Source organism: Cygnus atratus, chromosome 3 (assembly GCF_013377495.2).
Source record: "Cygnus atratus isolate AKBS03 ecotype Queensland, Australia chromosome 3, CAtr_DNAZoo_HiC_assembly, whole genome shotgun sequence".
Classification (NCBI taxonomy): domain Eukaryota; kingdom Metazoa; phylum Chordata; class Aves; order Anseriformes; family Anatidae; genus Cygnus; species Cygnus atratus.
The window spans coordinates 92110310-92135174 of NC_066364.1; the positions used below are offsets into that span (position 1 = coordinate 92110310).

At 44.8% G+C, this 24865-nt stretch overlaps 3 protein-coding genes across 5 annotated transcripts in view; 2 read left to right on the top strand and 1 right to left on the bottom strand.

Moving 5' to 3' along the window:
• PIGF (phosphatidylinositol glycan anchor biosynthesis class F) overlaps positions 1-3250 on the top strand; it is a 25554-nt gene extending 22304 nt beyond the window's left edge. The window contains exon 7 of one of the 2 annotated variants that reach the window (XM_035565110.2): positions 2775-3250. The gene's annotated coding sequence lies outside the window, so the exon portion shown is untranslated. The remainder of the gene's footprint in view (positions 1-2774) is intronic. The other variant, XM_035565120.2, reaches the window with a different exon arrangement.
• RHOQ (ras homolog family member Q) overlaps positions 1-16415 on the bottom strand; it is a 21899-nt gene extending 5484 nt beyond the window's left edge. The window contains exons 1-4 of one of the 2 annotated variants that reach the window (XM_035565170.2): positions 16188-16408; positions 16025-16083; positions 1248-1412; positions 374-469 (exon numbers count right to left, since the gene is read on the bottom strand). In XM_035565170.2, the coding sequence (XP_035421063.1) occupies positions 374-469; positions 1248-1412; positions 16025-16083; positions 16188-16329 (462 nt within the window). In that variant the 5' untranslated portion in view covers positions 16330-16408. Of the gene's footprint in view, positions 1-373; positions 470-1247; positions 1413-16024; positions 16084-16187 lie in introns of both variants that reach the window. The other variant, XM_035565181.2, reaches the window with a different exon arrangement.
• Positions 16416-18697: 2282 nt separating this feature from the next.
• The window catches only part of TMEM247 (transmembrane protein 247), a 52557-nt gene continuing 46389 nt past the window's right edge, over positions 18698-24865 (top strand). Inside the window, exon 1 of the mRNA XM_035563281.2 lies at positions 18698-19147. The gene's annotated coding sequence lies outside the window, so the exon portion shown is untranslated. The remainder of the gene's footprint in view (positions 19148-24865) is intronic.

Genomic DNA, 24865 nt, shown 5'->3' on the forward strand with positions numbered 1-24865 from the left:
GCATTCTGAAATAATTTCCTAGAAATGCTTTCAACATCTTGCTTCAAAATGAGGCTTGGACAAGGTGACCTCCAAGGGTCCCTTGCAACCTCAACCATTCTGTGAGTTTTTGATTTTAATTATCTCTGATTCACACTTACATAGTTTTTAAGGAGTTTCTAGACATAAAGTTAGAACTATTACTAATAGGGTAGTGCTACTCCATAGGTCTAAACTGTATTCAACAATATAAGTAAATATTGTTAAGTGGTAACCAGTCATAAGGTTTCATATGCTGGCTGGTAAAAGAAGTGTAAAGAAAGAGAAGTCAGTTGAAAATAGATGTTTTTTTTGCTTCTTTGCTACTTGATTTCATGTAGGATATCCAGTTTACCTCTTTTGCTAATTTCTGTCCTTGCTCCACAGATAAGGGCTTCTCTTTCATATCATTCAGTCTTGCCAGAGTTTTTGGGTCATCACGAAGATCAATCTAGCAGGAAAGATTGAAGTCATGTTGGAATAGTTTTTCTAAACAAAAGTCAGCAGGTTATATGACATCCTCATTTTAGAGCATAATTACTTAATGGAGAATGTCATGTACAAAAAAAAGGTGTCACGTCATGGTTCAGATGGTGGATCTTTACTGATTCAAAAGCTCTGGAACTTTAAGCTGTGAGCTACTTTTAATCCAGAAGGACCACACATTCACTCCCTAATTCAGCTCTTCAGTTAGAATACCAGACAGCTTATCTAGCAATGGCAGCAAAATTAACCCAAATATAATAGCAACATGTTGGTCACTTCATAATTGAAGTCCAGTCCATGGCCCACAAGAAGCAAGAGGGAATTGTCTCAATCCTCCCCTTGAGCCTTTGCTTCCATAAATAATGGATATGAGCAATAGTTGCAGACCGAAGTATTCCAAGTAATATTGGAGAGTTATTAGATGAACAATCTTTACTCCTACAATAGTACTATGTTAGTATGAACAGACAATTCTATTCAGTAAGTCCCATGACTTTTACAGAAAGTCACCCTGAGGGATGCAGCCAATCTTGCCACCCCGTTTACGATGTGCAGATTTTAACAAAATGAAAGTCACTTATTAGAAAACAATGCAGCTCTACTCGTTTCTGGCAATTGTTAGTGCTGTTCTGCAAAGCCAGAAGGAGGTGCTGCTCAGGTCCTGCTGGACTTGAACTTTCAACCCGAAGAAATCATACAATGAACTGACCGATTTAAATAAACTAAAACAGAAACAGATATACCTGTGTTCCTACTAGTAAAAAGGGAACATTAGGTGCATACTCCTTCAACTCTGGTACCCATTCTTCCTTCACGTTTTGAAATGAAGCAGGGTTTACCACTGAGAAGCAGATAAGGAAGACATCGGTCATAGGATAAGATAAAGGTCTCAGACGATCATAGTCTTCCTGAGAAAGAAAAATTCTGTTATCTGCAATACTAAATTGTTGTTTAATTAATTGTATATTCAGTGTTTCATTAATTGTATATTCAGGAACTGTACTCGTATTTCAGGAAGTTTGTTGAAGCAAACTTTCTGAGTGTTTACAACTATTCCAGGTTAGTTAGTGTGGCTGTTAGAACAAAATCTGCACGTAAGAGTAAGTATATGTAAATGTAAGTATAAAAATAATCTCAGTGTTAAAACCGATAGAAACTTACCTCTGTAATAGAATATACGGAAGATTGCTCTTTAAAAAGTTTTCATGTAAAGAAAAAAAAAGTTTACAGTCCAAACATGCTTGCAGATCAAAAGTTAGCATCTGTTTGACCAAAGAAAAGTAAGCAGCTGTGACTGCTACGGAGCCACCCAGGTTGTACAAAGCTAGGCTAGATTAAGGCTATTTAATGCACTTAACTTAAATGTGCTCTTTTGGATTCTATGTAGAAGTGATACTTGAGTTCCTCCTTAAAATTTTCTTTCTGGCTAAGAAATTTTACTGTCCTGTGCTAATGATTGGGGCAGAGGAAGGAAGGATCAGAAGGGAGCTCCTTTGTCCAGACTCTGCTTTCTGTAAGCAAGCTCAGCGAACAGTGGGAAGGAACAGGAATTAAAGATCAAGAACACTATCAAGGGAACATTAATGTCCTTTGGGAAGAACGTGTATGTTTGAAAAGATTATTATTTGGGTCATTTAGAGCCACAGCATTTAAAGCCCCCAGTCCTATTGCCAGTGCATACAGTACCCTGGCAACAGAGGTACTTAGGAGCATTGTCCCTGCTGTCAAACAGACACAGTCCCTCTAGCAAGAGAAAGACAGTGGGTTTTGCCATATATTTTCGCTAAGGCCAGGAGGGAATATGCCCCAGCTTCTTTTTGCAAGGATTCTTTTGGTCTGTAGCGGTGAATCAAGGCCCTAGTATTCCTACCTTAGACTTCTGTTTTTTAATATGTGTCCCTAATACTGAGCCCTGTCATTGCCAAGACAGTGAAGGATGACAGGTTTCTGCCTTCTCTTCTGCAATAAACACCAGTGCATGGTTAATCAGGGGGCTAGGCAGCCTCTCTCTTCCCCACGTAAGCTCCCCATCTTAATTAAATTACACAAATAGCAGAATTACTTGTTCGTTAAATGTAGACAGAAATGTAATTCAACTCCATGTTTGAAACGAGCCAGAAAATCCAATTTTCGTTTCCTTGGCAGCTGTCACATTACCAGATTATTAACCTATAGTTGCACCCTCAAAAAAGCCCTTCTTTGATTAAATGTTAGGTTTTTAAGGTTGTGGCAGTAGAATTTAGAAAACATGTGAGAACTTCCTTCCTCAGAACAGCTTCTGCTAGACCCATCTTTTCATCTGGAAGTCAGCAGCTACGGGAAGAGGACTATTATCATGAAATGGAGAAGAGATGAGAAAAGACGTGTAGGAGCAAGCACAAGAGGAGATTCTGCGCGAGCGAGGAGGCTACCATTGGCCAGCACTCTTCGGTGTCCTCATGTGCAATTTTGGTTATACAGACTTCACTGCCAGTCCTATACACTCCGCAGTTTTGTCAGTAAGCCAGAGCATGCTGAACTGTAAACACGGACACACCATTTCACAACCCCAGTAGCTGAAACTACTGTGAAACGTTTTGACAGCCCTTTTTGAAGATCTGCTGTTTCTCTACTAGCGTCGGGGTCCTGTTTCAGAAGAAAAACCTAGTAAGCTTGTCTTTTGAGCCATTATGGCTATTCATTGTAGAAAGCAGAAATAATTTTTTTTTTAAATCACAACTGGAGCTCAAAACTATTCAACATTCAATTGGTTTTGTGTGTGTGTGTATTTTACATTTCACTTAGAGCCTGCTCAGATTGCCACTCTATTTTCTAGGGTGGAGATCAAAATCCTAAAAGAAGCTTCCCAACTGCAAATTAGACAGGTCCCCAGAGTACAAAATCTGCATGCAGGAACACTCGCACAGATCCATCAGTTGCTCTCCAATTCAGCTCTACTAAATCTACTAAATTCTTGGCAAATACTCATCATTTGCTAATCCCAAAGGCAAGTTACCTTTGCATGATTTACTTCAAAACTTTTACGTTTAGTTTATCATTTTTAAGACCCATTGGATACAAATCCTTGTACGTTTGGCCACATCTCGGTAGTGCACCTTACTTCCCAAGCATTCACCAGTGGTCATCCATGAGTGAGCAATTTTAGTGCTTTTTAAGGAGTGCTCATTGCTGATCTGTCCTGTCCCTGCATCTATTTATATGCCTTTTGATTTATACCCTGCTCCGTCTGCACTGGGCAAGCTGTGGGTCCAGCCTGCGTAATTAAGATGTTAAACTGAAGACAAGTACAGTGTGATTGGATACTTTATGTACCACAGCCAAAGACGTACGTGGTATTCACTACAGTGACTTCACTGCATTGACGCTTGCTTAAATTAACAGAGAATTTGGCTATACCCACCAATCCTGCTGCTTGAAACAAGCCAATGCTGTCAGGCTCTCCTTTAAACCTCACCTGTGCTATGAAAATTATGTTCATATTGATACTCATAATGGCCTACCACCGCTTGTTTTAGTAAGACAGGTAATTCTAATGTAATCTCCCCCCACATGATCAGTTTTAAAGCATCCAAAACTTGGCTATTTATTGTCCCAGTCCTGCATCCTCCTAAGAGAGAGCCTGGCTTCAATGTTACCAGCCTCTAGTGGGCCGTCTGTGTGTAAAGGCTCCTTCTGTTCCCCAACAAATCCCCAGAAAATAACAATCCAAACTGAAAGCCTTCTCTGACGTATCGCTGCACTTGGTAAAAGAATCTGAAGTACTATATGAATTTAGGCTGAATATTAGAGAAGCCTGGAAAAAATCTGATTGCTTCAATTATAATTTATTTCCTGAATCTAGTGTAAGGGAAATAAATGTGGCTTATTGTAAAATTAAATGCAATGGCAAAATCTAATTCTCCTAGTCAGTCAACATAAATTCCAATCTGAGTGCATGTACACACCGCGCTGTACAGCAATTAAACTTCCAATCTAATTGGGGGAGGCACTACCTATATATTTAGGCATTAAAAATATTTAAAGAATTTAACTGGAATATTTTAAGAACATAAATAAGATGGGTAAGAAAGCCACAAAGGATCAGAATATGCACTAAGCTCTCAAAAACTCCAGACTGTACTGAAATGTCTCGTTCTCCAATATTTGCTAGACTTTAAAACAAAATTGTTCACTGCTGAAGCAGATAAATACAGATAGAAAAAACATGCTGAAAATATAAGAGTCGTAATGAGTTTAAGCAAATTGGACGCAAGTATGTTGGCTTCATAACTGTTATACGGTGCTGTGATCTTCTATGGACACCCTCCTGAAGACACTAAATTGCAACAGGAGCATCCGTCTTTTAAATAGTACCTCTGCAGTAACCCAGAACAGCTGCCAACAGAGACCAGACACGGGAAAGGAGACAAGAGGGAGGAACTGGTGACTTGGCTTCTCAGCTACAAGCCGGGAAGGACTGGTTTGGGGTTGTTTTTGTTTCATTTTGTTTTTAGGAGTGGAGAAAGGAAATCCATACTTTTAAATTTTCATTTCCCTCTAGTTTTGATTTTCTACGGGTAAATCTAGCATTGCCTGTATCTTCAGCTCCTTCAAGTCTCTCCTTTAGGTCTAAAGTTCTTTCCATCTGCTATAGTAACTCATTATCTGCCTCTTTCAGGTTTTCTGCTGCCTTGTGCTGGAGTACTGAATCACTGTTTTTCACCATATTTTGGATGTTCAGGTGGATTTGTCTTAATGCATCCAAAATTTGGCTATTTCTTTTCCTGACCTTTAACTTCTCAAAAATAGAGGAACTTTTTGCATGTAGACTACAGAATGGCCTTGCATTTCTGCAGCAGTGTATTGGTGTTCATTGCAAAGGTTTGCTCAAACCAAAAGCAGAATGCAGTGCTGTATTTCAAGTTGTCTAATTGATTTTAAATTAATACTTTTGCCCAATTCCATGGGTATCAGCTGGGAGGCATAGTTAAGAACACAAAAACTGTATTCCTAACTCTGCAACTGACATAATATGTCGCCCTGAGCAAATTATTATTCTCTCTCTACTTGCATCTTCCCATCTGTTAGGGTGTCCCAAAGGGGGTTGCTAGCTTAATAATGCATTAGTCTTTGCAAAGCGCTCCAAAAGCTTTTCATGTACACAGCTTACATGCAGTGGCATATTTTTAAAAAATAAACTCAGACAAACTGAAGTCTAATAATCTCATAAGCATGATTTTGTTTGGTTTATCAGAAAACTGAACGCAGAGGTGCAGGCATACCTGTGATCCCACAGTTTTAGAGCCCCTGTTTTATGGCATCCCCCTCTTCCCTGACCAAGTTAAAGTGGTGGGGACCGAGGTCCTTACCCCTCTCTCAATATTGTGAGACCACAGGCCTCTTTCTCCTCCTCTGGAACGGGATTAGGGTCTCTGTATCCCATTAGGAGACATGAAGGACAATTAGAGAAGCCTTCTTGCAGTCAGTACCATCCCACACCTTGACCAAGACATCTGGGGAAATGCACACCTCTAAAGTCTGCTGTTACAGTCAGTGAAGAAGACATGAACCTAGATCATTTTGTTTTCCTTGCAAATATGTGGGCTGGTGTCTTTAAACAACCAGCAGAAACCAAATTCCGGTACTTCATTAACATCAGTGGCTGGAGCCCTGAGCAAGGCGTGTCATGCTTGTGTCTGAATTCAGGCCTCACTTTTGTACTCTGGCAGAAACAAAGTTAATGACTTGGAAAGAAATGTAAAGTATACATCCCCAGTCACATAATGCTCACATACTCTTATTAAACAAAAGGAGAAGCCTATTTCTTTTACATTCTGAGAAGGTAAAAGGTGGATGGAGGGGAACAAAATAAAGCCTGCACCACTCTGGAAGAAAAACTGGAACTTGACAACTCTGGGTTTGTGCCTCTGCGTTAGCAACCATCTGTTGCTTTCACAGCTTACAACAGCAATCACAAGAGGAGGTTCTCGCTCCCAACCATCTGTTTTTAGAGGGGAAGCCAAAAATAGACATCAGGCGGAGTTGCTAGAGGAATCCAGCCTTTGTGTAGCGCAGGGCAATGACAACCACTGCTCACGGGGTCTCAGTGAGGCACACATGCGTAACGAGCTGCTTTCTGTGGAGCAGAATCCCAGCTGTAAGACCAAGTTGTAATCTGTTTCGTAGTAGGATGGTTGGAAATACAAATATATACAAGATTATACAATCCATACAGATCGCCGATCTCTAGTTTTATCATTTTTGGAGTGCATTTCAAACCTATCCAAGGTTGCAATGTACATAGTTTTCCTCCCTGTAAAGAAATTTCCATTTCAGTAGGCCCCCAGTAATATTTCGGTGAACGTAACGAGCGAACCATAACAACTGTGGTGTCTAACACAGCCCCAGGGACTTAGCAGCAGCTCACAGCTACCCCAGCGGGCAGATCCTACTGTCTCCCCCAGACTATTTGGAATTAGAGGCTGACCCGCAGCCCTGCCATAAGCACCAGGGAGCAGCTGCCTGCCCAGAAGCACGGCAGGAAGCAGGTTTCAGGCGCCGGGCTGAACTGTGGTTTCTGATTCTACTACGTACTTGGTGGGGGAGGAGAGAGAGGGAAGTGGTCTGTACTGCCCTATACGAAGCACAAATTGCTTCCCTGCCTTAAAAACCAGCTCTCCACAGCATTTCGGCACGGGCTGCGTGCACTCCGTAGCCCTTCGCAGCACACCTGCGGGCCCGCTTGGCAAGCCACAGCTCGGCCTGACACAGCACGGCCTGACGCCGCTGCTGGTCCCGTCCTGCAGCCCAGGCCCTGTCACGCGGATCGCTAGGTTCCATTTTGTGGTTGCCTACATCTGTAGACAACCTACAGCTGCCCCTAGTTTCGGGACGTGCGAAACAGGGTCTGGTGATCACTGCCTGGCTGCAGGGAGAAAGAACGCCACAGGCCCCCAGACCCTTTGGCTTCTGGGGACACGGCCTGCGCTTCCGAAGGCAGAGTCGTCCTGTTGGGGCCTGTGCACACAGGCTTCCCAGCGAATGCAGAAAGCGGCTGATTTGGGTCCAGCAGCTATTTTTAATTTATAGAAAAGGCTGCAAGAAGACAGGCTAAGTGCTCTCCCATTGTATTCTAAAAATGAAGTAAACTGATCTAAATCCATCTCTAAATTCCTGTGAGGAGGGCTGTTCAAAGGACATATGAATTATACATTGAAAAAGCCCAGTGTTTGCAAATTACGATTTTTCTTCTGACAGAACTTCCCTTCTGGCATATCAGAGAACTACGCAGCTGCTTACATGTCTGAAATGCTTTTCTGTATAGAGAAATAACTAGCTGAAAGATGGAGCCTATTAAGATGGATTTTAGAGCCTTGAGACAAGGATGGAATATGCCCTTTATTATACATAAAATTGCCTTTGATTGATCAAAATCGATCCCAGTCTTAATGTGGGATTAAATACTGTCCAAATCCTACATCTTGGCATGTGGTGATACTAAACTATTTGCCTAGACAGTCTCAACAAAACACTGCTCTCCATCACCACAGTAACTTCAACTTGCTGGCCTCTTCCTGGTGTTCTAAAAGTAAAAGTCTGATATTTCTCTGCAAGACTTATTATTTTAGCATCTTGAGCAACAGAACGTGGATTCAGCAGACTGCAAGCACTATCAGCGAGCGCGCTTTCACTTGAACACACCTATACCAGTTGCTCAGCCACTAGGAGCTCCTAAGAAGCGGGAGGGTGACTGCCGTGGGCAAGCCCTTTCACTCGTTACCCAGCAGAAATCGCAGCTCTGAGGTGCTGTGCTGGTTTCCTTCTCACAGTCAGTGACCTTATGAGTAACACTCTTCCCACACCAGTTTCACACTTTCTCTGCAAAAGGAATTCACCCCAGTTTTGGTGACTGCGGCCATGAACAATCAGGATTTTTCATTCTTTCACATTGAGTAATCAGGGAAAAACAATTAAATACACCCTGGCACAGAGGACCTGGTCAGACCCTTGGCAGACCCTGCTGTTAGGAAAGACGGGTTCTTTCACTGTATTTTTACAGGAGAAAATGACTGTCAAGAAGTCTGTTTTCACTGAGAAAACAAGCCTTGGAATAGAGATGGTTTAATACAGTTATCTGTGTCATGGCAACAAAGACTGGTCTGTTAGGGGTCCCGCTCCCTTTCACTTTTTACAAATAAATCCCAAAAGCACATTCTTCAGTCCAGTGCTGAGAAACAGCTTTGTAAGACAGAAGACTAAGACTTCATCACACTGACTCCGCAAGATTAATTCCCATCACGCAGCTGCATAGAGGGCACAAACTGCCAGAGTACCTTTGCCATCACGTGCACTCCATAAACGCATCATGGTGAAAGTTTCTGGAATTAAAAGTGTTCCTAGGAGTCTTCTGCATCTCATTTTATGTCAAGCCCCGATGTGTCAGGGCTAACAGCTGCCATCGAAGAATGTGGTAAAATACCCAGTGGTTTCACTGCCGCAGATGCTAAGGCAGCTGAAAAACCTCCTAGGGTTTCTCTTTCTGAAGAGAGGAATACGACAGCCACCTCACTGCCCATGGGTGGGCTATGTGTGGGTACCAAGTAAAGATGCAGCCCACATTGCTCCTGGCATCCAGCTGTAATTCACTCTAGCACTGCATCCCAACTGGACATCAGGCCAACCTGGAGCAATGAGCCCTACAGATGATCTTTTAGCATGCACGGCTGCATCTGATTTAGAGCACGAGCTGCTTGAGGCACATTCAGTCTGTGTTTCATTCATCTAATGCAATAAGCTCACCTAGGATGCTGACAGATGTTCCTTTGCTCTGGAGAATAACACTGCCATCTGCATTTTGATACATACAGCAGCACGTGCCGACCACTGCTAAGAATCACTGTCCACGTGCCACAGAATGGATGCAGCGGAGATTAAAAGAGGACGAGGACAGCAGCAGCTCATGAGTCAACTGACACAACCTTTACAGAAGTGCTGGAAGCGTCACGTAGCATTCAGGCATTTTTCTTAACACAGATCACCCAGTCACCAATCCAAACCAAAAGACTACTTACAAAACCACAGCAGAACAGAGCAGTAAAAAGATGTCATTCCCCTCCTCTTTGGCCCAGTTCACCTTTTTTTTTTCTTTTTTTTTTTTTTTAATTATAGGAGCCACGGTTTTGTTAGAAACGTAACTGCTGATTTGGAGGTTAAAAAAAGTCCTGAATCTCTGTCCCAAAGCATCCATTTTAACAATATTGTTTTTTTTTTATAATTCCCAGTAAAACTTCCAAGATTTGGAATCAGTGTTTTATATTATTTCTTAAAGCCCAGGTTCCTGGAGCATGATGATTACATGAAGAAAAATAACATCCTTTTCACTTTTAAATGAGAGGTGTTTCCAGTCCCCTGCAGACACAGAGAAAACCTGAACACACAAAACTCAAAGGAAAACCACTTCCAGCAAAGGGCAAAAGAAAAATTCCCAATCTGTTTTCCTTTTCTAGGTTTTTAGGTGCTTCCTAGTGTGGTCCGGGGATAGGAATAGCTGACTCATCATTTTGAATGTCTGGGACTGACAAAACGTTGGTATTGCTACTAATTTTTATGTTCATTTTGTCCGTGTGTTCTCAATAAAGGAATGGGAACAAAGCACTCTGAGCTCAGCAACAGGGTGCCTGCTGACACAGAGCTGCGGATCAAACCCTAGCTGACGTTATAAGTCCTTTTGCACTGTTTCTCGCCAAGTAATTGATTGGGAGAAAGGTCTTTGCTGTGGAGGCAGTACTCTAGATTATGTTTGGCTTATTTGAAGGTGTAGTTTAGAGGCTGACTCAGGAGCTAAATGATAAATGAAAAATAGTGCATTTTTGAGACTTTTTATATTCACCAAAACATGAAGAGCTCTTTGCGAAGGAGACATTTCAGTCAAGAACTCTGACTACAGACCTTCCAAAAATTCCCTGGGTCTCGTGCATTCTCTGTAAGAAAACCCTGCCAGCTCCTGCCACCTCGCCCAGTCCCACCACTTGCTGCCTTCAGTACAGCATAGGTTATATGATAATTACATGACGCAGGTGCACACACCAGCTTAAAACTGGGAAGTGAGAGGATATGCAATAACATTATACTGGAAAAGCAACAATTATTGCTTGCACTCAGGATTGCCTTTTTAGATCATGGTGTTTGGATAGCATAGAAACATGGCACTGTAACTCAAAGAAATCGTAAAAGAGCAAAATTCGGAGAGAACTCTGTCACAGCCTAAACCCAGAAAAAGAAACATTTTTACTTGACTACACAATCAGTGCTTAGCAAGAGCCTCCCTAGGTCAACACTTCATAAACATATGCTTCTATCATAAACTGAAGTTTCAGAGAACTTCTCACACTTGGTTTGCTTTGGGCTCTTTACTTCAGCCTGCTGTTAGCTCACTTGGCCAAGACATTCTGGATCTACATTTTCAAACAAAACCCTTATGTTTGGTTTTAAGATAACTCGGTCCCAACCTTCAGAAACACTATGGGGCTTTGGACACTGAAAAAGGAACAGCTGTCTTGGGCTTGCCACATACATCCAGTGGATCCTTTTGGGAACTCAGAGCAGTATTTCCCATCCCTAACTCGCCATCTGGTGATCACAATACTTACCTGTCTTTCTAGGAAAGATGTGACACTTTCAAGGTGTGAATCACAGTTCACAACAAGGTGTTGGAACGTAAGCTTGGCACTGGGATTATTATTATTATTGGAAGAGCATTTTTAAAAGCCAATCTGAAGGTGAAAGTCCCTTTCCCTCCAAAGGGAAAGCCTGTCTTTGCTCAAGTATTTGTCTACTGAACTCTCATCATAGAGACCGTAAGCTCACGCACATCACCTCCTTCTTTTGCCTAGAAATCTTAAATTTCAGAGGGGGAATCTGGGCACGTTTCTATTTTCAATTACCTACACCCAGCCAGTTGCTGCTGCAGAGCCGTTCAGTCTACAGGGCTGGCAACATCCCTAAGGGCTGAGGCCGAGCTATTCATAGGACAGCACGCTGGCCCGGAGCGGGCTCGCAGGCTGCCGCAGCAGCTGCCGGCCCGGCCGTGGCAATGCGAAGGGAGCGAGGGAGAACACGTGGGAGGAGGGAGGTGCGGGGTGGGGGGACAGAAAGGGGGCAGAGTGTTAATGGCTGATGTTTAATTCTCAGATTTGCCAAAATTGTGCTACAGATTGCAGAGATTGTAACTCTACAATGGTTTTGCGTTGCGGGAGACTGTGCTTGCGTGCTCCAGGTTTGCATTCGGCGCTCTGGCCGCGCGGTACGTGCAGCGTATGTGGTCCGAGGGGGGAAATTCCTGTTGCACAACAGAGCAGCCAAAATGGTCAGCAGCTGCCACTCCTTTCAGGATACTGAAGTGGTACCTGCTAAACCAGGACTACCTACCAAAGCCAAGACAAACAGTCGGCAAGAATTACAAAGATGACTGCTCTTTCTTATTTATAGCAACTGCTGCAAGTTGTGTGTCCATCCTTTTTAATAACCATGCCTCCATCCCCGTCTTTCCCACAGGCTCATTCGCAGTTACAATCATTTGTTTATATACCTGGCCTTGCGGCAGGCGCTGATCTCGCTAATATTTGAGTTAGATTTACACACTTCGGCAGCCTGACCAAGTTTAATATAAAATTGCTTTTAACATCAATTTTAACTCAGTTACAATGACAAAAAAAAAATATCAGTGGATCTGAATTAAGGTGGCTGCAGCTGCAGCAAGAGTAGCCACCAAAACCTGAGCTGCCGAAACCAGGCAGCAGCTTGTTCTCATATTGCGCTTAGCCAAGTTTCGCAGCTACTGTCTTGGTGACAGTTGAGAAGCCACCGAGAGTCTTACCCTGGTCTGCTCCAGCCTCCTCCTGGCCTGCCTCCAGCTCTGACAGCCCTTCGCACCACAACACACCAGGACCGCAAGGCTTCCACAGGTACATGGTCAGCACATACTGGAGGAAACCGACCACATCACGAACGAAAACCCCACATCAAAAGGGAAGGAGAGGAAGATGAGCCCTGACTGCCGTTTTAAGTAGCAGGCTTCAGCGTGGAGCACAACCCCCTAGAGGCAAACGCTGCGTGTCCTCCCATTTACTCCGGTCATTTGGGACGTGGCAAGGGGACACGCAGCCCCTCTGTGAATGCTTACGGGCATTTCTCCAAAAGTTTTGCTACCACGATAGCTGGCAGTATTATGCTTGGTATTACAAAAGATCAAAACGATCATCACTTGTCCTAGTTCAAAAGCACTCTACCAGGGCGAAGTCAGCAGACTCCTGATGGAGCCATGGTTCCCTTTCCAGGCTTATTTTGCCACGCACCCATGCTCTGTAACAAACTGCACTGGCACACAGCTACTCTCCCCCAGCAAGAGGGGATTGTAAAGCCAAAGGCACACAAACACCATCACTGTGAGCACCTCACAGTTAAACTTCGGCATATTTCTGCTCCCAGCTCTGGGCGATGCAGGTAGGCTCTGCCATTCTCATCCGCTGGAGAGGTGGAGGAGCGAGGGGATGAGCCAAGAGCCAGCCAAAGCCAAGGGCTGTGCCCAGCAGTAAGGCTAAAAGGAGCTGCGGCTCCACCTCCAGGAGGAATTGCCTGAGGAATGTCCTCCTCAGGATGGCAGAGCCACCACCGGGACCAGTTCCCATCTGCCTCCCTGGAGCAGGAGCCGGCCTCCACAGCTGCAAAACCAAACTGGCTCCGAAAGCCTCCCCTGCCCAGCAGCTGTACTGGCTATTTTCTGCTGAACCACGGCCGCAATATTTTCAGCCAAAGCGCCTGGATGCACGCACGCACACAAAGGGGGGAAGGTCTGTCTGCGTGTAGCCTGAAGCTTGTGAACTGTGTCATTTTCCCCTGCTATATATAACCTGGAAAAAACGGGACTTTAATGGATTTATTCTCAACCTACTTTAAACGCACAAAGACGCGAGGCATTACGTGATCAGTGCAGTTACTATGTGTGATTGCCTGTGTTGTGAAGAAGCTTGCTAGAAACGCATACTGGGTGTCATGAACTCAACAGCTTACAGCCCCTCTGCCAAACAGAAGTCTGTCACAAGTTGCTAAATACATAACCATGCAAGCTAAAGACACCCACAGGCTGATAAGTCAGTATTTCAGGCTGATAAGCCTGCTGCGCACCAGCTAGAAACCGAAAGGTCTTGATTCCTCGCTCCGCCACGGGCTTGCCGCATGAATTTGGAGCGGTCAAGAAGTCCAAGCCTCTGGTCACGCTCCCTGCCCCAGGAGATGAGACCTGCAGGCTGTACCGACTTGCTCTGTCCAGGGCTGGGGACAGGCACGCTCTGAAGACAGCGAACTGCTCACAGTAATCGTGTGCTGCCAAGTCTGGAGAAAATGATACTATCAGGCCAGTACTTTACAGTAAAACTATCTGGGGGTGAGAGAATTAGAAATAAAAACACCGATGTACACTGGCACAGAAACCCTGACTTTGAGCAGCATTGAATCCGAGCTGTACAAAAGTCTGTACAAACAGCAGGCACGTACCAGATGCAGCAGACTGTTTCCTCAACATGAAGGCACCAGCAACTCGTGGCTCTTCTGCTCTTAACTACATACATCTTTAAACTTGGAAGTAAGCTTTCTTTTATCCCCTGGCTCTAGAAGAATTGCTTGTCAGCAAACTGTCCCTGATGAAGGAGGAAAAAGAACAAAATCGCTGGTCTAGGGTCTCTACACGGGGTCCCCGTGAGAATCTCCTTAGTCGTGCTGATTGTTGGGATGGGGCTTTCGTGGGCAGCCCCAGGTGTCCACCGCTTCCCCCCATATGCTGAGCTGGGGTGAGGATACCAGTAAAGATTTTAATATCACCTGGTAGGGCTGACTAAAAGGAGAGTTTTGCCAAGACCAGACATATTTGTAAAGGTAGCCTCATTAAAACACTCTACATGAGCTAAGGCTCCTCTGAGTTAGGACAGCAAGATCTGGCCCTGGGTACATCAGAAGCTGTAATGTGAGCTTAGGATTTCAACTTCTCACAATTTGGACAAGAAAAAAAAAAAAAAAGCTTACTTCAACCTTTTACAAATCTAGATACATAATTTAACACTGAAAAGTTTTTCTTAGCTAACAGGAATACCTTTGCTTGCTGTTTGCTGCAAACTGGCCAGTTTACCCTGCTAGCTTTAGAGGAGGCCAAAGGTCTCTCCGTTTGGTACTCAGCACGTTCAGGCAGCGAGGGATACCACAAAACCACATTAGTTAAGGTTACACAGAGTTGACAACACGCGCTCCCATTAATAGTAACAAGTCAGCACAAGCTGTTTGAGACAGCATCCACAAATAAGCTATGCGTATGTACGCTAGCGCTAGGTGCTTATTTTTATATTTTCCAATGCTTATGATAGAAAAATAGATGTGTATTAACGAGATGCTTAAATTTGCCTGAGCACTAGACCCTTGTAGCGTAGCACACTTGAGCAGTTTTTTACAACAAGCTGTGTTTTGAGAAAACATTTACTACGGAAAAGCAGGGCTACGACAGAAATAACAAATGAACTTAGTTTGCATAAATGGGACTAGTTTGTGCTTATATCAGCGAGATCACAATCGTGAAGTCAGTCTTTTTGGTAAGAATCTCACCCCTCAGCTACCAACTTTTTGGAAATGAGGCTGTTTCCTATAATTCTCCTAGAATGGAGTTTATCACTGTTTTCAGGCCTCACAAACATATGAAAGACTGGTTGAGTGCTGCTTCCCTTACGGCTGCATGCAAATCTAAAAAGTTACACTGATTTGGCCAATAACTGTTCAATCAAGTACGGGAATAACTCGGTCAAAATGTACAGCTTCAGCCGACACAAGTCTGGTGAGATTATTTTTACTAGCCGCTCGTTACGACAAGGAAGCACATCTGAGATCATGTGAGACCAAACCACAGGCTCACACTGCGAGAAGTTTTCATGTAAGAAATACACAACTTTCCAAAAAAAAAAAAAAACAAACCATGCAGCTTTTCTGTATACGCTGCAGGCCTGTCTTGGGAGTCTCCTGCACCTCCCGGGGCCGGGCCCTTTACGAAGGGTGCTTTTTTTGTTTCAGCTAAGCCCTCTCCAAAGGGCTGCGAGTGCCTTAACGGAGGAGAGCAGCCGTGCAAGTCAATACAGCGGAGACGGGGCTGAGCAATGGAGCCCTCAGCGCGCTGCACCGCGGCTGCCTCCGGCACGAAGCGCCTCGTCCAGCACTAAAACTACTCGTGATGCACGCTGACGTAGCGCCTTTCACCATACAGCCTCGGCAAGAGGAACCACTTGAATTGTCTAGAATAGCAAAAAAAAAAAAAAAAAAAAAAAAGAAGAGGAAAAAGGAAACGAGCCCCGAGCCCCCTCCCGTGCTGCCCCACACGCCGCCCCAGGGTGACATTTGGCTGCTTTCCACCGCCCCCGTCGGGAGGAGCGGCTGTCGGGGGGCTGCCCGCTCCCCCCGGGGCTGGGGGCGGTGTGCCCCGGGGTGCTGCGGGGCCAGCTCGGCGTCTCACCTGTCCGGCGGTGTCGTAGAGCCCCAGCAGGTACTGCTTGCCCCCCACGGTGACGCTGACTGCAAGGAGGGAGAAACGGAGCCGGTGAGGCGGCGGCCGGGCCGGGCCGAGGCGAGCCGAGGCGATCCGGGTGGCCGCCCCCGCTGCCCCCGTCCCCTCTCACCTGCGTAGTGGTCGAACACGGTGGGCACGTACTCCTCGGGGAAGGCGTCGTTGGCGTAGCTCATCAGCAGGCACGTCTTGCCCACGGCGCCGTCCCCCACCACCACGCACTTGAGCATGACCGCGGCGCTGCCATGGGCCATGGCCGGAGCCCGCCCTCATGGCCCCGCGGCCGCTCCCCGCCGCGCCGCCGGGCCCCCCGCCATCGCCGCCGCCGCCGCCGCCTTCTCCTCAGCGGGCGCCCCCGCCGGGCGCGGCCCCCCCGCCATCCGCCGCCGCGCTGGGCCCGGCGGGAGCCGCCTTCCCCCGGCCGCGGCCGCGCAGGGGAAGTGCGGGCCGGAGGGAGGCGGAGGGCGGCCGCGCCTGGCCGAGGAGGCGGCGGCGGGTGCCGGCGGGTGGCGGCCTCCCGGACCGCCGGCAGCGGCCCTCCGGGACCGCCCGCCCCGGGCCCCGCTCGGAGGCGGCGTTTTGGAGTGGCGAGAAGTGCCCCCGCGGTCGGGCGGGGGGCAGCTGTCGCCTCCGGGCAGTGTTTTGGGAGGCTCCTGCCCCGAGCCCTGTGTGGTGGCGATGGGAGCGCTGTGCCGGACGGCTTGGGTGTCTGCTCGGGCTGGCGTGCTCGAGTGCAGGTCCCTTGCTGCGCAAAGCTCATCTGAAGTGTCAGTAAAGCACGCTTTCACGTCAGGACAAAACAGAAAAGGCACCGCTTGGGTCCCACTTGCGTGCCTTGAGACCTCTGAGGGGGAACGCAGCGCGCCCCAGCCGCGATCTCCTCATGCGCCCAGAGCCTCACCCCAAGCAAGCCCTGAGCGGACAGAGGCTGCCCCAGCCTTACGCCACGAGGGGTGTCTTCATTCCTCTGGATAATGTCAGCTAGGAATGAAAGCCAGTATCTCCGGCACAGGACTCGGTGCACCTGCCTCCCAAAGAGCAGCTCTGCCCAGCGTGCGGGTATGTCCTGCACCAGCAGCCATCTCAGTCAGGATGGATCCGGGAAACAGGCCCATGAAAATGCCATGACAGTGATCTGACTCACACCACCTCTCAGCACCTTGTAGAGGTACCCACGAGGGAGCTGAAACCATGCATGGGGATGGTTAGGCCAGCTGATCTTGAAGGCCTTTTCCAACCTCAATGATGCTATGATTTCATGACATACTCAGTGGCCCAGGTGGCGTTCGCTTCCTTCTCACTGCACTGATGTAAAGTGGAGGTTCGGGAGCTCCAAACACCCGCAGCCCTGGGCAGCGGTGCCCCAGGCTGCGCAGTCAATGGGAAGTGTACTTCCTCTGTCCTGGTGCTTGCATAATTGCCAGTGTTGCTTCACAAATCCTGTAATCATCATTCTGCACTTGCACAATCTCAGCCAAATGAGTCTCATCCATTCCTCCATCTCGCAGACAATGGCTGGCCTATTAGTCTGCACTAAATATTTAGAGCAAATGAAGATATGGAGCTGGTAAACTAAAACGCTTGCCTTGGATCTCCTCACCACACAACACAGGGGAGTAGTATGTCTGCAGGAGTGGAACGTCATACAACTTCCTAAGAGCCCCAAGGCCAACACAGCGCTATGAGATCTCCCGTAGGATGCTACAGTTGTAAATGCTCAGGCTGTATCACCCACAGAATGTTTCTTGTACTTGTTTTTCACCCTTTTCAGATGTTTTTCTGCAAGGACCCACTGCGATTCAGTAAGGAGGATTTCTGAGAAATCTAATTTTTCATGAAAATTTTTATTTCTAAGGACAGTTTTTGACTAGTTCCAACTTATGAACTGAACAGTTACTTCATCATTGCATATGAGTCTAAAAAGTCTTATGTATTAGGAATTTAAATTTTACTTTCTAGGACTGCAGTAAGACCTCTCTATATGTGTGAGGCAGAGCACTCACTGTGAGGAAGAAGCAGAGCTAGACTACCTTTAGGAATAAGGCCTATTCCAAACATTCAGGTCAGTAATGGAAGGAGACATGCAGAGAAGATCCAATAAACTATGGGAAGTCTGTGAGGAAAGAAATCAATGGAAATCCCATAGTTGACCATGCAGCTAGGTGACAGAAGATAAATATGTATTGGAAAGCAATTTCTGGGGTATACAAACTTCTGGAAATGAGAACATGGGATGAGACCATGACGTAGAATCAGAATGTCCTTCATGTGAATTAGCAGCAGTGGGAAAAAGAGATGGAGCCAGGCCTTTGTAAGCAGAAAAAAAAAAAAGGAAAAAACAACAACAACAACAAACAAAACAAAAACCTATTTGGTCTATGGAACCAGGGAGCAAGTGTTAACCTGGCTAAACTCAACACATTTTATAAAGATAAATCTGTCCACCTGAATTATTAACATATCTCTAAATTCATCTCTAAATTTACACAAAATTGCTATATTCGTCAATTGTGCTGCCACTCTCTGTTGTGAGTACACTCCAGCATTTCTCCATCCAGATCCTCTTGGTGGTCCTGCTAGATAAACCACTATGTCTCACTTTGTCACCAAAATGTCATGCGCCACTAATGGTGACATCTCACCACAGAAGTGAATGTCTTCCCACGGTGAGTGAAAAGACTTCATGAACGAAGCCAGTATTTGAAGAAGCATCCCAGAAAATGCCAGGTCCCAGCAGGAGCTCCAAATGATACGTGAGTAACACTCGTATTAGTCCCACAAAAGTCAATTGGAGGATGCACTTTTTTAGGCATGTCTGTGTTTGCAAGATTGGAGCCATGGTTTAAGATTCTCTACAATACTTCCAGGCTTACAAGAAATGTAAAGTCTTCGTGAAAGTCAGAAAGGGCAATGTCATCTGAATGTCCTGTTTGCAGCCTATCATCTTTCAGACCAATCAATCTCTCATTTTCAAACAGAGCTCTCAGTGGTGTAAGCAGCAGAAGGTAATACCGGAATGGATGTAACACAAGCCCGTATTTCAGTCTGAATGATTTATTGACATCATAAACGGTGAGAACACCATTTCTGCAATTTTTGAATCAGATCATTAAGTTTTGCTTGTCTATCCAAGATTAGGTAATGCCGAGATTGTTGTATAGAGCTAATACAGAGGAAACATTACATATTTCTACTTTGCTAAAAATGGATAGGCAGTTCAATAGCTGCAGATACAATTCTTTTGGAATGTCAGCATCTACATCATCTCCGATTTTTTTTTCTTAATTTACAAGAGCAGTGATACTAATTTCCTCTCAGTTCAAAGAGTCGCGACTGCGTGCTTGCTTCCCTCTTGACATTTTTCATGAATACGGTGACAGTCTCCATGCAGAAGGCACGCAGTCTATAAAATCAGAATAAAACAGGATGACACGTTTTAGGCCATCAGCTGTAGTCATCTGTTCGAGCACACTTGCTCTTTACAGTACTTGTGGCAGTCCTTTTACTGGAATGGGACCAAAAGCCACGAGCAGTGAAAACATCACTTGTTCTCTTCAGGGAGCAAACAAGTGCACTCCGTTATATGTAAAGCCCCTGCACAGGTCTCTTGAATTATCTAATCTTATCCTGTTATGCTATTACAGTTTGTGATACCTTATTAGCCACCCTAAATGATTTCCTTCCTCTTTGCATGGATGTAACTGAGATAGGAGTCATTCATTAACTTTATGAAAGTGTCATTATATGTGTCTTACCAGCAGGGAAACAGTGGCACCAGGGCCAAAACTAGAGCCCCTTGCTGAGAGTGAGATACAATGTTTTAAAAATAAATTTGGCACTGGACACTGGAAAGTGTCACAATCACTAGTGTACGTGCTTTTTCTTAATAATGTTAAGCTTTAAAGATGGTCAAAGAAAATATATCAGGGGAACCCTTTTCTCTGAAAAGACAGCTCCTTTGAGGTGAACACTTTCTGAAATCACGTGAATTCCATGAAGATGTTTCAGGAGAAGCAGAAAAATGTTCCAGCAGCTTCAAAGCATCCAGATTTTATAATTTTAGATCAAAACATTTCCATTTTTAAATAGTTATGGTTTCAATTTAAGTTATCATAGTGTTAGAATATAGTGTAAGATAAATGAAAAAGTGACCTCATTAAACATTTCAATCATCCCCTTATTTTTTTTTCCCAAAAGTTTTTAAAGGGATTTTAAAAATTTCAGGTTGCATTCCTAATTAGTGCCCAAACCATTCCTACATGCTGCAAATCACAAGAGGAGGGCCCCAACAGGGAGAGCAAGGTTCTGCAAAGATCTCACGTACGGATTGATACAGTTGGTCTTCCCACAGTTTGAGAATCAGGAAGCAGAGACCCGGTGTTCCTCTCTCACTTTCTTCCATGCAAAGGCACTCATGAGGTACTCAGCTCCTTGGATTTGTTTGCAGCTCCAAACGGCAGCATTTAAGTGACTATCAAATACACTATCCATCTAGCAGAAGCAGTAAAGATAATGGATCTCCTGTCAGAAGGAATGCCTCTTGACTAAAATCAAGGACAACTCAGCAGCAACGCTAATGAACGAATTCTTTTGTAAGAAGGGAGATAAAAGTGACCTTAAAGGGGATATTACATCATTCTAAGCAGTGTATTTAGGCAAGAGTTAAGATCCTAACACAGATGGTCTGGACACGGCACAGAAGCGGGGAGCTAGAGGTTGAGATGCCTCTTCAGACACCCGTTTCATCCTGTGAAAGGAAGAACTTCACTGGGTCAGTGTTCTGCAGAGATTAGCTAGCTAAGCTACTGCCGACATCAGTTTCCACGTTATTGCCACCCACTCTCCTTTCCAGGTGAACACCCCTTTGTGTTACATTAGCACCCAGTCAGCTGTTCGGGTGGTTTTCATTGCCTTAGATACCTCAAAATGACTAGGTACCATGGATCGGGACTGAGCCCTTCTGGTGCTATTCCCTGTTCAGCGAAGGGGCCTGAACAGAATAAATTGCTTCTCGGCTATTTAGCACGGGGCTAAGTGTCAAAAGGAAGCGATTCCCTTCCTCAGGCTGACGTAGTGACAATTACTTGCAGTTCACCAGATATTTTGTTGGAAATAAAATCCATCTCACGGTGGGGTTTTTGTACATCTACAGTCACCACCATTGCCAGGCACAGAAGAGAGCACTAAGCAAGCGCTTCCTCTAAGCACTTAGCATCCTCTTTTCATGCTACCTATATGATTCCATACATCACCATAGTATCAGAGCATCCCTTTCACTGTTGCTAAGAAATATACACCTCTGATTCATTCCAGTGCTCAAAACTGAGTAGTCTAGCATGGCTATTATGTACCACAGTGTAACAAAAAGGAGAATGAACCAAGATCTTGAACCTTGTCTCCATGCTAAGGACCAGAAAAAGTATTCTTGTTACGTGAATGGGACAGGATTTATTTAGGGAATACTGACCCCTTCCATGGCTTGTAATGCCTAGTGTCATGTGGAGGTAAGGAATGGTGGTGGATGGGATATTGGGAAGTGGGGGTGGATGGCAGAGAAGGGGAGAATTGAATGGAAAGGTGGGGAACCTTGCAGTCACCCCACTCAGTCCTGCTCTTGGAGCTGAACCTGCCCTGTGCTGGGAGGGAAAAAGTAAGTCCTTCCCTGGCAGTCCTCTTCCACAACTTGTCATGTAATTTGGCATGTGGAGAATGCTGAAGGGAATCCAAAATAGATCTGAGGACAGAAATCCAGAGTTGGGGGAATCTAACATACTATATGTAAGCTGTTTGCTGTGAAGCATGCCTGCAACTGCAGAGTATCAGAGAGCAAAGAGAAACTCTAAGTGCTAATAGCTTATAAGATGCTAATGGCTTCATAGGGCTGGAGGAGAAGAGAGTGCTAGAAATTTTCTCAGGAAGGGTTATGGATATCCTGATAGGAAATGGAGGGAAGGGAGAAGAGGAGACACTCGTCATTTTCTTCTTAGGTGTTTGTTGTAATCAATGTGAAGCCGTCATTTCTGAAGATTCTCTCATCACGCTGGCAGAAACTTCACCTTCCAAGTATTTCAGCAAGTGGTAGTAACACCTCTCCCAGTACAAGAGAGAGAGCAGGGCCTGACAATCACAGAGTTCCCTTTACTCATTTCAGTAGTGCTGTTGTTGCAGTGGTAACTACAAGCACCCAAAGAACCTCTAAGATCTACGAAAAATATGTCTCTGTTAGAAACACTGCTTTGCAGAAAATATTTAATAATGTATGGTTAAGATTGCTCACTTGCTTCCATAAAGTCGAGTTCAGCATATTTCAAACCTCTGAGAAACCAGAAAATACAGGGCATAATAGAGCAGTATGAACTCCAGTCTTTATAGCAATGCCTCAACATATCTGCAATGGAAATAATTCACTGTTCCAGTAAGCATCTTTCTGAGAACAAAGTAGATAACTGTTATGGCACAGGCACACCTTCCCTTTGGGAAAGCGCACTGCATTTACATTGACACTTCCTTTACATATATACACTGACCCAATTTCTTAGAAATAATTCCATAATAATTAAACTTTCTCTTTCCTGCTAGACACCAGGTAACAATCTATGGTCCCATATATATTATTAAGCCCACAGAATATTTTTCCTACTTTGCCCGAGTGGCAGTGGCTAAAACGTCCCTGTGTCCCAGTGCTGACAACGTACAGAGCTCAGCAGCGAGAGGCAGACGGTGGTTATCTCAGGGTATATATCTACATGTTGGGTTTTTGTTCCCGCTCACAGAAGTGATGAGCGCCGTGGGGCTGGGGCTCCAGCTGTGAAGTATGGCCTCCCATATATCCTGCTAGCACAGTTTACCCAGTCTGCTACCATTTGACACAGCAGCACTGAGCTGAGTAAATACTGCCAGTTCCTCATCCCTGCTGCCAGCTCCCAGGAAGGAAAAATAAAGTTTGCCTGAAGGTTGACCTAAGCGCTGTGTTACCTGGCTTCCAGAACTCTGAATTTTGCTGAAGCTGATATTTTTTAATGGCTCTAGCTACTGTTAGGAAGTCCCAGCTCTGCTTAATTAAGGGTTTTCGCCAGTCAGTAAGAAGGGAAGATGTTTGTATGAAGGACCTGAAATTCGCTCTTTCCTTGGTCCTCAAAATATGACTTATGCAGGCATCTTTGCAATTTATTGGTCCATGATTCATGAAGAAAGAGAAAAGCTGAAGTTACTGGAGTCCTGAGGTTTCTAGTAAGAACCAGATGTATGAGGGAAAGGCAGAGTGGTTTTTTTTTTCCTTCAGTGTGTGGGGGCTGGTGGTTTGGTTTTCAACATTTTCTTGCTGACTGGCTCTTTTATACCAGGTGGGGTTTACCACTGTTTCACTGTTTTCTTTAGTGCTTTTATGGGTTCTGTTTTCAAAGGCAGTCAGAAAACACTGAGCTAAGGATAAGTAGGAATATGCAGGAGTGCGCTGCGACCAAGTTCACCACCCATTAAATTACTACGGAAAGAGACAGTTGATGCTGGGCACAAACAAGAGAGATAAACCTGATCTAGATCTTACCTTGTAGCAATAGTTTGAAAAAAAATCAGTGCTGGTATGAGTCAGCCCAGTTGCATCAGCTTCATTGATGTCTGAATTTGGTCAGTGAAGGAATCTGAACAAAGAAGGTCTTGCCATTGAAATAAATTTGACACAGCCTTTGTGCTGTAGAGCAGTGCAAGAGATGGACAAAATGATTTCAGGCACAAACAACTCCAACACTCCCAAAAGGAAGATTTCTGTGGCAACCAGTAATTATGTGTGATTGGAACCAGACAAAATATTTTCAGAGAGCTGTTTTTTCCTGAGTCAAAATGAGCTTCTTTTAAAATGAACACATTCTTAAATGAAACTGAACATCTTCACATATGTTCCAAGTTGTGCCCCATTCCTCTCCCAAAAATAAGTAATATGATCATTCATTTGCTAGAGTGACTGCCAAAATGCCAGGAATAATGGCTGTAAATCTTCTGAATTTCAAGCTTGGTGAGTTGTTTTAGATTTGTCCGCTGGCTCCAGACAAATCGCAGTTCCCTTACTGGTCATCTTGCTTCATGCAAACCGAGAAAACAGTAGAAAACTACTTAATGTTGTCAGACAGAGGAACTGTACTGTGTGTGCTGCCGTTTAGCTGGAAAAGATACAGAAGTTGCTGCTTCCTTGTGTGTGGATCTGTAGTGTCTTACTGACCACGAGAAACCCAAAGAGACAGACAGGAACTTAAGGACACGAACGTTTGCAGACATAACAGTCCACCCAGTAAAGGCATCAGAGAAAAGAAAAATAAGCCACCCTACGCCTAACATAGTAACATTGCATAATTATAAGTGATCTTATGAAGTACTCCAAAATCACAGACAACTTTGAGTTAAAAAACTCATTTTCTTTATGTCGGTAGAACTGCACGTGGCATAGATATGTGGAAGTCAATTTTGTGAATTTATGAGCAATGGTGTTGCATTAACAAAAGGATGGAAGAATTACTGCTATCATCATTAATTTACTTCTTTTGCAGGCACAGTGAATCAGTCCTTTGCTACATTGCACATTCCTTGAACGGCAATCTGTAGTAACCCAAACACCTTCAACCTCATTTGCATCATCTGTACAAATATGTACTTGCCTCCCAGGCAAATCCTAGGTTAGGGGCCTGATCCAGTGATACTTTCAAGAAAAGGGATGGAAAAGAGTTAAATGTAGAAGGCACTAGCAGAACCAGAAAAGGAGTGTTCATGCTAATGACAGCTTTTGTGTAAGTGCCCTGC